Consider the following 12,428-nt stretch of genomic DNA (forward strand, 5'->3'; position numbering starts at 1 on the left):
GTGGAGGAAAGATCCATCCCTGGCCTTCTAATTGCTTACTATTCAATGGGTGGAGCAAGGAAGCCACCGATTACCTTTGCAGAATTGTATCTTCTGGGGGACTTGCCTGGTGTTCCAGTGCTTAAGAATCTGCCTTCTAATGCAGAGAATGCATGTTCGATCTCTAGGTGAGGAACTAAAGTCCCACGTGCTATGGGGCAACTAAGTCCGTGTGCCACAACCAAAGATGCCAATGTGCTCTAGAGCCCATGCTCCACAAGGAAGACCCAGCACAGCCAGGGGAAAAAAAGAACAGCATTTTCTGGTTCAGAAGTCCTTTGGGAACTGTGTGGTGGGCTCTGCCTGCTGCAGGGCACCTCACATCTTCACATGAAGGCTGGCAAACAGGAGCTTTGAGATCTAGTTTCAGAGACCCAGAATGATAAGGCCATTTGACATGCAATCTTAGTGCAATGATTCTCAAACCAAGCCATGAGTCCCTGATGGGGACTGGGGGGTGGGCGGAAACTGCATCCTCTAGGAACTTGTTAGATAGCAAATTCCAGGGACTCACTTCAGACCCACTGAATCAGAAACGCCATGGGGAAAGCAATCTGATTCCAAAACAAGCTCAAGGGATTTCCCTGATGGTCCCAGTGGCTAAGACTCTGCACGCCCAATGAAGGGTACCTGGATTCTATCCCTGGTCAGGAAGCTAGATCCTACATGCTGCAATTAAAGATGGAAGATCCTGTGTGCCACAACTAAGACCCAGTGAAGCCAAATAAATAAATAATAAAAAAACAAAAAACTGCTCAAGTTTGAGAACCACTGGCTTAGTATTAGGGGCAAAGCATCTCAAACTGACCCTTGGAGCTTGGGTAGGATTTGGCCAAGTGGAAAATCAGAAGATTCCAGAAGTCCCAGTTCACCCCCAACTAGCAGAATTGGGGGAAGGGTCCAGAAGAAGAGTTGGAAAGTCTTCTAAGGATTTATTTCTCTGACCTATCGCATCTCAGACTGTCCCTTCCAAGCTGAAGCACATCCTAATCAATGCCTCACCTGCTGTTTCTTTCAGGCAACCTGGCCACCATATATGGGGATTCACAGATTTCTGCTCACATTCTGTCTTGTCTTAAGTGTGTCCTGCTCTGCCATCTCTGCAGGCCCCAATACTGCCCACCCCACCTCCTCCACAGAGCCTTTCCAACTTCCAGGCCAGAATCCCCCATGCCATCCCCAAACATCCCAGAAGTTTTGCATTATTTATGATACTTTCTAAGTTATTCTGTACATATTCTGTGTTCTCTATTTGACAAGAAGGTCCTTATGGGCAGGATTAGTATCATTTTATCTTTGTTATAACCCAGCTCTGTTCTTGGGGATACCTTGTTGGGTACCCAATGAGTATTTGTTGAATGAATGGGTTAAAGGATAAGTGAATGGGCTCTTGAGTAAAGGTTTTATCCAACTGCTGGCCCCACCCACAAGAAAACCAGCCACATTCTGCCACTGAGAGTGCTTATTCCTTTCAGTTCCTCCCACCTATTTTTCTAGCACCCAAATTCATTCCAGAAACAGTATGAGAGATCCAAATGTCCAAGAATCACTCTTCCTCTCCTAAGCCCATACCTACAGATTTTCTCCTTGATCTCATGAAGCCCACTGCTTTGTGATGAGTCAAACCACCACCTACCCAGACAAAGAAGGTGTTTCCCCACCCATGTGTCCTCCAGCAGAGCCTCCACAGGCTGGATACTTGCGACAGATAAGCTGCTGTGCCACCATCACTGGAGAAATAAGTAGGACGCTCACTATAATCTCTGCAAGTTCAAAGCACTGCCACAACCATTATCTCTGTCTCCTTGCTGGCTCCCTAGGAGATCACTAGGGTAGAGATTGTTATCCTCACTTTATGGGTGATAGAACTGAGGTCTGTGGGAATTCCCTGGTGATGCAGTGGCTGGGACTTGGCGCTTGCACTGCTGAGGGCCCGGGGTTCAGTCCCTGGTTGGGGAAACTAAGATCCTGCAAGCTGCACCATGCAGCAAAACAAAAACTGAAGTGTCCAGGGTCTGGTCAAAGGTCACCCAGTGAATTGATGGCAGACCTAGAACTGACTAACCCAGGACTCCCTATTCATTACAGCACAGATGAAAATGCTCTCATTATGGTGTCTGAGCTATGTTTTGTCTGAGAGTGTGTGGACTCCGGGTGAGTAGGGATACGGAAAGATAAAAGAAAGTTTGTGACCCTGTAAAGTTTTTCCTCTGCAATCCTGCAGCAGTTGGCACTGGTTAGTTCTAGAAGAGATTTTGTGGGTTTTTTTGTTTAAAACATCACCACATGTCCCAGATTGGGGCGGGGGCGGGAGGCAGGAATGAGGTGAATCCAAAGATAACAGACACACAGGTAAGCAGATGTTTGCCATCTTCTCTTGAAAACAATCTCAAACCAAATGGCAGGAGAAACTCAAATGACTACTTATGTGGGTCTTCCCAGCTGTTAGACTGTGGGACTCTAGTCCCACTAGTCCCAAGTGGAGAGAAAAATCTTCCCTCGGTGAAGCCTGGGGTCTGGTGAGGGGAGGTCTCTCCTGGAGGCAAAGGGCTTTGGGGCTGTCTCAGGGCACTCCGCAGCTGCCACAGTGAGAAGCCTTCTGGTGGGATCATCGTCTCGCAAGCACACAGAGGCTGTGAAAGCCATGGAAACCAAGATTTGTGCTGGAGCCTCTGGTTTCAGAAAAATTAAGGGAAAAAAATTAAGGCAAAAAAAATCTCGACAGGAATTCAAGAGGCCATTTCCTGGGACTTCTTGGTGGTCCAGGGGTTAAGAATCAGCCTTCCAATGCCAGGGAAGTAGGTTCAACTCCCAACTGGGGAACTCAGATCCCACATGCCCTAGAGCAAGTAAGCTCATGGGCCTAATTAATTAATTTAAAAAACAAGAGCCCTTTCCCTAAAGATGTGGTCCCAGGGCTGTGCTGGAGAAGACAGTGATAATCTCTTGCTTCCCACCAAAGCCCGAGCTCTCTCCCCAAGATCCATCCTGAGGCACAGGCTTTGTCCACTCCATACCCCAGGTCAGCTCTGGGCTTTTCTCAGCCTTTAGCCCAACATCAACCTCCATTACTCCTCAACTCTTTCTGAGGCCTCGGCAGCTTCCCTGGGCCGCTGAAGCCCATGGAACGTGGAGAGGAGCACGACACCCTCGCTCAGAGAGGCGGTGGTTGCACTACACCGTGAATGCACTGCATGCCACGGAATTGTACACCTTAAAATGGTTAGTTTCACCTTCTGTGGGTTTCACTTTAATTAAAAACTAGAAGGGAGCTGCCCTGGGAGCTCTTTGGTGAGGAGAGAGAAGCTGGGCCTCTCTGAGGCTGTGAGGGTGGAGCCCCCTTGCTGGGAGTGGCAATGAACGACAATGGGAAGGCCAGTCTGGGCCCGCCCCCTCCTCCAGCAGGACCAGATGGGAACTGGGGCTGGGGAGAAAGGCCCAACTGGGGCAGTGCCGCCGCCGCGGAATACAGCACTCAGTGAAAGCGAGGAGGCCGCAGCCGCCGCTCATTTGCATCATAAGTGATTGGTTTTCCCTGCTCGTCCCTCATTAGGACACAATGGACAGTTGTTTGCTGGCGCAGCAGATCCATTTACCAAGGGAAAGAGGACACAGAGCAAGAGTGACTGATGGGCCATAGTAAGTTGGGGGGGAGGGGGAGCCCGCCTCCCCTCCCCTGTCCCGTCTCCCCGCCACTGCAACTCCTGTTCTCACACAATGAGAAGGGACCCCAAGAGCAAGGCAACCCCCTCATTTTACAGATGAGGAGACTGAGATGCTACGAGGGGATGAGACTTGCTAAGGTCAAACAGCCAGTTCATGGCAGAGCTGGGACTTCTAGAATCTGCAGTCTCAATTCTAGACTCTCTCATTTCAGGCTTCACTCCACTGGCCTGCCACACCTTTTCCATTCCCAGCTTGCCGCTCTACCTCTCTATGGTCTCCTTCCTTCTGTTCCAGGCGTTGGATTCCATCAATTCTCTTTCCTGTGTCTATCTAATCTCTCTCTGTTCCTGCTCCTCTCTGTATTTTTTCCTCCTGGTTTCTAGGCAGCTAAGATAATTACTAAACTTCTAATTAACCCCTGCCCTGACAAGGGTGGGTCTGGCAGGAGAGGCAGCAATTTTGAAACTGTCTTGGTGTGTTAAGGGGATTGTTGGGGTGTGGTGGGGGGTGGTTTATAAGGCAGACAATAAAACAGACACATGATACATGTTGTGTCATTCTGTCCTTTCAATTGTTGGAGGTAGTGATCTTAGAGACAGGCTCAGAGAGGTTGGGGAAATTGCACAAGAGCACCCAGCTGCCAAATGGCGGCTATCTGACTCAAAAGTCTCCACCTTGCTCCTCATTGCTCCCCGGCACAGAGGCTAAAGCCGGGTAAGGGGGCCCCTGAGTCCAGGTTCATTAGGTACAACCTTGCTGAAGGAGGCCACTGCTTTGTTGCTTCCCTGGGGCAGCACCTGCCTCCCTCCTCCCTAGCTTCAGGTCCCACCTTCCTCTGGGCCCCTTCGGCATGATGGTAAAATCTCACAGATGCAAGCTTTTGCCCCTGGTGGGGTGGGGGTTTGGTGAGATAGCAGTCAAAAGGAAGAAACCTGACAGACCCAGACCGCGGCGGTCCCCCTCCTGCTGACACCCCCTCCCACTTCCATGTCTGCCCCTCCCCTTTGTGGGTCAAGCTTGCCAGCATCTGCGTCTGTCTCATTGTGCTCTGGGGGAAGGGGAGATTCGGGGTGAGTGGGTGTCTGTGTGCATGAACATAAGGCCTCCGGGTTCATTCTGACACTGAATGAAAAACTCACCAATTATTCGTCCAATCCATTAATATGCAGGCAGACATCTGTTATTTAGAAGTCAACAGCAGAGGCATTTTCTTAGGGGGGAGGAACACTTATGTATGTGTCCCTCTTGTCTCTTTGGCTGCTGGGGAGCGGGGTAGCTCCCAGTGGCTGCTGGTGGGGGGCGGGTAGCTGTTTGGGAATCACCCCACATGCCTAGACCAGGAGCCTCCCCTCTCTCTGACCCTCACTCCCAGCCTAGATGAGAAGGAGTAGGGGGTTGGCTAGAAATGGAGAGAGACCTGGGAACCCAGCTGGAAGGGGAAAGTGGGGGAGGGGGCTGCACTGTGTAGAAGAAACTCTTTTGTTGGCAGAGAGGGAAGTGGGGGATGCTCTGAAGAGCTGAACCCCTTTCCTGGGGAAGAGAGTGGAGCAAAGGAGACAGCTGTACTAGGATAGCCTGCCAGGGTTCTGGTGTCCACCAGGAACCTCAAGGATGTGACCTTAGCCCCCACCTCTGACCAGTCTGCGTGTATCTGGAGCGGGGTTACTATGGCAACATGGGGCCCTCACCCAGACTTCAGAAAAGGTAGTAATGAGGGGAGTTCAGAAAAATGGAAACCAAAGGACGTCAGCCTTTGGAGGAGGTCCCTAGAGCTCTCTCTCTCTGGCCCTCAGGATAGGTGTGGAGACATCTGAGCTCCCCTTCTTGTCCCCAACCTGAAGCCCAGCACAAGAGGCCCCCTCCAAGCAGCTTTTCCTGCTTCCATCAGGCCTGCTTTAGAGACACTCAAGCCTGGTGTCGACGTTGTAAATAATAAAACTTGACAGCAACTCAGACCCAAAGGGGTCTGACCCAAAGGGTCAAACAACTTTTGTACATTCTTTCTCCTCTCTGAATACTCAACAGCGTAGTGAGGCAGATGTGGCCATCAGCTCCCTTCTCTATGTGTGAAAACCGAGGTTCAGATGTGTGCAGGGCTCCCCAAAGGTTCCCCAGGGAAGCAGCAGCAGAGTGGGGACCCAGATCCTTGGACCTCTGCCTCCAGATCTCAAGCACTTTCCATGACCGTCCCTTCTGGAAAGGCTGGGGTCCTGAGGGGAAAGACCCTCTGTCAGCTGTAGGCTCTACCCCTCTGCCATCCCTTCCTTCCCCTCCTCCCTGCAGGGCAGGCTGATTGGTGGCGGGGGGAGTGTGTTAAGAAGCACTGGAGGCATCACAGTGTGATTAGTTGTTTATTTCATTAAATGATTAACGAGGCTACATTGTTTCCCAAACGAGTGTCTAATTTGTGGGGGAAACAGCTGCAGGGGAGGAAGCTGGGTCTGACTTCTATATCTGGGGTGGGGGTAGGTCCCCCCATTCCAGCCCACAGGGGTCTTTGAGGCTCTAGGAACAGGAACAGTCCCATTTCCTCCTCCTATCCTTTGGGCTCCTCAGCCTAGAGGCACAGCCTTCTCCGTGGAAATAAAACATCTGGCAGCCCAGACCTGCAGAGGGGACAAAAATCTGTTCCCGGTGGTACTAGAAATGTATTAAACTTTGGGGGTTCCTCCAGCTGATTTATCTTCCTAATTATGTTTGCTTTAGGCGGATATTGAAATGCATTTGCGTTCCCTGAGCCCGGCAGGAGAGGGAGGTTGGGATGTACTTTGGCGTCTACAGGCTTGAGCCTGCTTTGTACCAAAGTGATGAGAAGCCACAGCCCCAAAATCCCAAGACAATGATAGTCAGGCCCCTGTGGGGGAAGGGTCAGGCCTCTAGGGCCAGACTGAGATCCACAGAGCTGGGCCCCAGCTCTCTCCAGCGCCCTCGGTCCAGGTCCAGGACTTGCAGAGGATCTTGGAGTTAGCCCCTAAGCAGGTCTCAGTTTCAGAGGGTGGGGTACCCAGTGCCCTTGAAGCTGTCCCAGAATCCTTGAGGAGACTGGCTGAGATGGACAGGGTCTTGGAGGGAGAGGGAGAATACGGAGTGTCTGACAAGCCAGGAGGGGGTAGGAATTTCCTTTCCTCTCAAGACTGGACCCTGGCAAAGGGAAGGGAGAAGCTAATTATTTGGCCACACAATGCAGCATGCAGGATCTTAGTTCCCTGACCAGGAACAGAACTCATGCACCCTGCAGTGGAAGCAGTCTTAACCACTGGGCCACCAGAGAAGTCCCAAGGGAGAAGCTATTTTAATAGCTTTAATAGCATCACAGAGCCAAACCCCCCAGCCCACCGCCCACCTCCCCAACCCCAGGTCACCTCATCCAAATAACCATCTATCCAAAAAACCAAATCTTGCCACTTCATTTTCTGCTTGAAACCCCTTTGGCCACCTCACATCCCCAGAATGAACTCCTGGTTCCTTTGCGGGGTCTGCATAGATATTCCTTCCCAGCCTTGTCTTCCTCTCTCCCTGGCGTGGCAGCCCCAAACGAGCCACTGCCATGCTCTTCCTCATCTCCACGTGCTCGCACATGCTGTATCCTCCACTCAGAGTACTTTTCCTACCCCTTCCCTGCCTGGCAAACTCCGCTTCGACCCTCAAGGACCTGGCTCAGAGGATGGGCTTCTGAGGCTGTAAGGAGCTCCCACAAACTGAGGCACCTTCACACCGGGGGTGCCTCTCTTCCCCACTGGGCTGGCCTCCAGAGTATAGAGACTGGTTCTTTCAGAATCCAAAGCCAGTGTCGGGCACACAGTTGGTGCTCAGTACACACTTGCTGAATGAATGAGGGAGGGAGGGGCTGTGAATTAGAAGGGGGGATCCCAGCAGATGGGAGGGTAAGGTCTGTGTTCTCTCCCAGAAGTGTGTCTCAAGAACGGGCTGGGGCTGGGGGAGGGGAGAGCCATGGATGGTTCCTGGGGGAGAATGTCACCAAAAAGAGGCCAGTGGGATCAGAGCCAGGGAAGGAATACAGGACAATGTGAAACCAGACTCCGGAGAAAACAGACCAGCACTGTCTTTCTTGACAACAAGTACTCTAGCCAGTCCCTCCACTGGCTTTCCTTGTCTAGCGGAGGTTGAGCACTCTTATCTTGTGCTCCCTCCAAAATCATCAAGTTGCTCAGGATGGAAAGATGGAGTCAGCCCCTGCCCCAGCCACCAAGGAGACCCCAGAATCAAATGACTGTCCCCTTGGGAAACTTCACTCTGCATGGGGTCAGCTGGATGCAGAGGCTTTTAATGTCTTCCCACCCCAGAGCTCCCAGGGCACCAGCTGATTCCAAGTTGGGGCTGGAGATAGTGATCAAGGGTCCTGGACCACTTCAGCAGGCCTCCTCCCACATTAGCAGGGGGCCCCAGTTGGGCTAAGTAATGAATTGCACATCAGTCCACTTTAAACCCCCCTAATGGCTTTAGGATTGTCTGGCTCATTAACTGAGATGAATAGTCCCAAGACACCTCTCTCTCCCACCTCTGGCTCCTAAAAGGACACTGCTGATCCAACTCACAGCTTTTTCCTCTGCTCCATCTGTGAGCATCGACAGGGAAGTTCTTCCTGAAGCCTAACTTTCCCTCCAGCTACTAGACACTGGTAGATTTTTTTTTTTTTTTAAGAAAGCAACAAAACTAAAGCCACAGTCATTTTCCATGGACATGGGCTTTATTTGAACTCTACTAGGGAAAGGGAGGGAGGGAGTTAGGACTGGTGGGTAGATGGGGGCAGGGGGAGAGGGAGAGGCTTCTCAATTTGCTTTTTAATTTAGTGCATGTTGCCTGGAGGTTAGGATGAGTGAGAACAGCTGTGGAAATGAGAGGTGAGGAAGAAGGAAGGTCAGCGAGTGGACACTTTCCTTGGGAAGAGCGCCAGGACCAGGATATGGGGACTGGAGGTGGGGAGGAAGGCACCCTTCATACATTAATACTCAACCAAGGTCACTGCTTGCTGCTGGCTTCCCCAGACCCCTAGCCTCATCCCAGCCCACAGCGCAGATGCCTGCTCTGCTGGTTCCCTCAACTTGCCTTGGACAGGAGTGGAATGAGGATGTGGGGAACAGAGGCACCCTTCTGCCTCCAACTCCCTTGTCAGGGAGAACTGTTCACTCGCCCGCCCTAAAGTCCCAAACAGAGTCAGGAGATCAGGAAGCCAGGACCAGCAGTGGGACAACTGTGCCCCAGGCCCCCCTCCTCCTCCCATAGGGCCCCTCACATGAGGTTGCAGCTCTTGGCTCTATCCTTGTGTATCTCACCCTCATTCCCATTCCCATTTCCATTCCCCCGGTCTGGCCGTCCTGCCAGCTGAGCAGATCGCTGCAATCCCCGGCGTGAGTCAGTACGGCGCAGCTGTCTGTGGCCACGGCCAAGGGAGGCCACGGTGGCCACATGGAAGACATCTCTGACGCTGCGCTCAGAGGACCGGGAAGAGCACTCTACATAGGACACAGCCCCCACCTGCTTGGCCAGCACGGTGCCCTGGAAGGATGGAGTGAGTAGAGAGGGTCATGGGACTTAGCCTGCAGTTCAGCAAGGGGCAGGGAAGCTGGGGCAGGGGGTTAAGGGATCAGGTCAGAGGCCAGGGCAAGGGATTAGCCAAATAGGGTGTTTTCAGAAAAGAGGCTGGGAGGGGCAGAGGTGAGAGGTCTTAGGTCACAGATCAAGAGGCCCACCTGCTCATGCGTAACAGGGATAAGCCTCTGCTTGGACAGCTCCCTCAGTGTGGCCAGGTCAGTCCGCATGTCCAGTTTACAGCCAACCAGCACAACCTTGGCATTGGGGCAAAACTCTTGAGTCTCCCCTTGCCACTATTTGGAGCAAGAAAACAAAGTTATGCAGGGGAAGAAGGAGGCACAACATGTAGGAACCACCCCACTGGCTCACAGCATGCAGGAATCATGCACCCCTCTAGTCTCTCCCATGTAATTAAGCAAGCAGGTGACACTGGTGGACTTGGGCTGAAAAGCAGGCAGAGGTGTGGGAGAAGGGAAAGAAGGAGAAGGCAAGGGTGGGGGCTATGCGGGGTGGGCCAGCTTGGAACCTTCCCATTCCCACCCCCTTTCCCAAATTTGTTCCTGGGAACAGACTAATCCCGCCCTCTCTTCCCACAACTGCGACTGAGAACTAGGGCTGCCTTAGCTGACTTCTGTCCATTCACCTTGGGCTTTTCTCATGGAAATAGGGGCCTGCAGAGGACACCGCAGGGGCTTTCCCAAGCTCCAGCAGCAGCATTCCCATCTCCTTCATCCAGGGGCTCCCAAATCCAAGGAGATGAGGAGGGTGGACTAGTAATCCCTTGAGTACTTTTCTCTGTTGTCCCCCATGTCCCCCAGATGCCATATCCAGCTCTAGGACTGACTTCCAGGAAGTCAGGGAGGACGGGAAAAGTTGAGGGTATCACACACTTTCTCCCTAATGGCCATGCTCAGCTTTAACTCCCTCCTGGCCCATGCGTTTCCCTGTCCCCCTCAGGCTAGCTGTCCTGCTTCCCCAGGCTCCCACCTTCTTGAGGACACTGTCCAGTGTTTCCGGTCGGCTAATGTCGAAGCAGATGAGCACAGCGTCCGAGTCAGGATAGGCCAGAGGCCGGACGTTATCATAGTAAGAGGAACCTGAGAGAAGACAAGGAGGGAGGGGACAGATGAGGGTCCTGAGAGGGAGGAAAGCCTGGAAGGGAATGGGAGACCTTAGCAATCCTGGCGGTTAAGGCATGCTGAGCAGAGAATGGGAAAGAGCAGGTATTAGTCCCCATCAAGGAGTCTGTTTCTCCAAGGAGAGCAGACAGAAGGGAGGTTAGGGGCAGGAATAAGCTCTTCACTTCCCTAGGGGGTTCTCTAAAAGTAATCATTCTTAATCTCTTCTGGATCTTTGAGAAGCTCATGAAATCATTCAACATTCTCACAAAATTTTGCATGTGCTTTCTGGGCTTTGACAGACATCTTCTATAGCTCTCTAGGGGAGCCAAGCAAAAATTTAAAACAAAACAAAACACCCTCCCTTTTTGAAGATGAACGGGCAGGGGCAGAGCTCTTCCACTCTCCTCCTGAGAACTGATCTTGGATTTCTACAGTCCAGTCTAGAGAAGCAGTTTTCTGCTGCACCCCCTCACCCCAAGAAATTCTAAATGTCTTTTCTAAACCTAGCCTTATCTCCTAAGAAATATGTTCCAAAACAAAAGTCATTCCTTCCCAACTTTCCCAGGTATGCAGAATCCAGCTAAGGGGACAGGCTTTCTCCTTCAGGACAAGGTTTCTATGTGTCTCTGAAAGCTCTGCCTCAGTTTCCCTGGCTTTAAGCAGAATATTGATTTTCCTTCCTCCTAGAATTGGATGGATGGGCTGGGTTGAACTAGAGCCTAAGGATCTAGTCCAGGGAGGGATTAGGGGGAGGTCTGGAAGTCAGGGTGACCCCGAGGGACTTGGCTACCTGAAGTGTCCCACATGTTGAGCTCAATGCGGCGCTTGTCGATCTCAAAGCTCGCGGTGTAGTTCTCAAACACGGTGGGGACATAACTCTGCAGACACGAATGGGTCAAGATGAGATCCTCCAGTCCTCACCCCAGACAAATGCACTCCTAATTCCCACACCCCGTGTAGCCCAGCCCCAGGACCCAAGTTGGTCGGGTGTTGGGCAACGGGGAGATCCCGGGAGCGGCTGCCTCAGCGGAATTTCTGCCAGGCTCCCGGACCCCCTGCTCGGTCCTTTCAGGCCCTAATTCTTCCTCTTTCCAATGCCTAGGACAGCCCCCCCCCCCCCCCCCGCGACATTCCCCTGGCGCCCCCTCCGGGATCCTCTGGTTCTTCCAAGCCCCATTCATCTCACCCTGCTCCCCAATTCCTCCCACCCCAAACCTCTGCAGTCTTTCCAGAAAGCCTAACGCCTTCCCCAGTCCTCCAAACCCCTCTCTTGGATCCCAGCACCCATTTCCGTCCGTCCCCCAGGCTCCAATCACCCATCCCCGCGGCCCCAGCGCCCCCCTCCCAAGACGCGGGTTCCTCACCCCGGGGTAGGCGTCCTTGGCGAACACCTGCAGCAGCGCCGTCTTGCCGCACTCGGCGTCCCCCACCACCACGATCTTGCAGCGGCCGCTCTGCCCCTCCATGGTCCCGGCTACGCGCCGGCCCCCCGCGCAGCCCCCCTCCCGGGCTCCGCTGCCGCCTCCCCCGCCGCTGCAGCTGCAGCCGCTCGGGCCGCCGACACCGGCATCTCTCGGGCCCGCGCCGAGCCCCCTCCCGGGGCCGCGGCCCCCCCCTCCGCCCCGCCCCCAACCCGGCGGCCGCGCCCCCGGCCCCGCCTCCCACCCGCGCTGCCGGGGGGCAGGGCCCAGAGGAGAGGGGCGGGGCCAGGGGCCCAAGAACAGGGTTCTTGCGCGCGGAGTGATAGGGCCCCTGCGGGTTTGGGACTCGCTGAGCGGGGTTGTTTGACTGACTTGACTTCCTCCCGCCTGGGATTGGGGCGGAGTTCGGGGAAAGTTCTCAGAGGTAGGGTGGGAGCTGCACACGCATGAGGCTTGGGCCTTCTGCGTGCCCACGCGTGAACGTCGGTGTGCTACTGAGGACACGCGCGGCGGCATCCATCCACTTTCTGAACTGAAGGGGGCGCAAGAAGGTAGCGGGGAAAAGGAGTCTTTTTGGTTTAGTGTCTCTCCTCCATTCTCAAGTCCAGGGAGTCTTGAGGATATGTAG

At 53.3% G+C, this 12,428-nt stretch overlaps 1 protein-coding gene across 1 annotated transcript; it reads right to left on the reverse strand.

Moving 5' to 3' along the window:
• Positions 1-8,294: 8,294 nt before the first annotated feature.
• RND2 (Rho family GTPase 2) lies at positions 8,295-11,940 on the reverse strand. The gene is made up of 5 exons (XM_065910166.1): positions 11,744-11,940; positions 11,170-11,257; positions 10,246-10,355; positions 9,417-9,551; positions 8,295-9,222 (listed from the first exon to the last, which is right to left on the reverse strand). Exons 1-5 carry the CDS (start codon positions 11,843-11,845, stop codon positions 8,956-8,958), a joined length of 702 nt encoding a protein of 233 aa, XP_065766238.1. The 5' UTR covers positions 11,846-11,940; the 3' UTR covers positions 8,295-8,955.
• Positions 11,941-12,428: the final 488 nt, after the last annotated feature.

The sequence above is a fragment of the Muntiacus reevesi genome, chromosome 18 (genome assembly GCF_963930625.1).
Source record: "Muntiacus reevesi chromosome 18, mMunRee1.1, whole genome shotgun sequence".
Taxonomy (NCBI): Eukaryota; Metazoa; Chordata; class Mammalia; order Artiodactyla; family Cervidae; genus Muntiacus; species Muntiacus reevesi.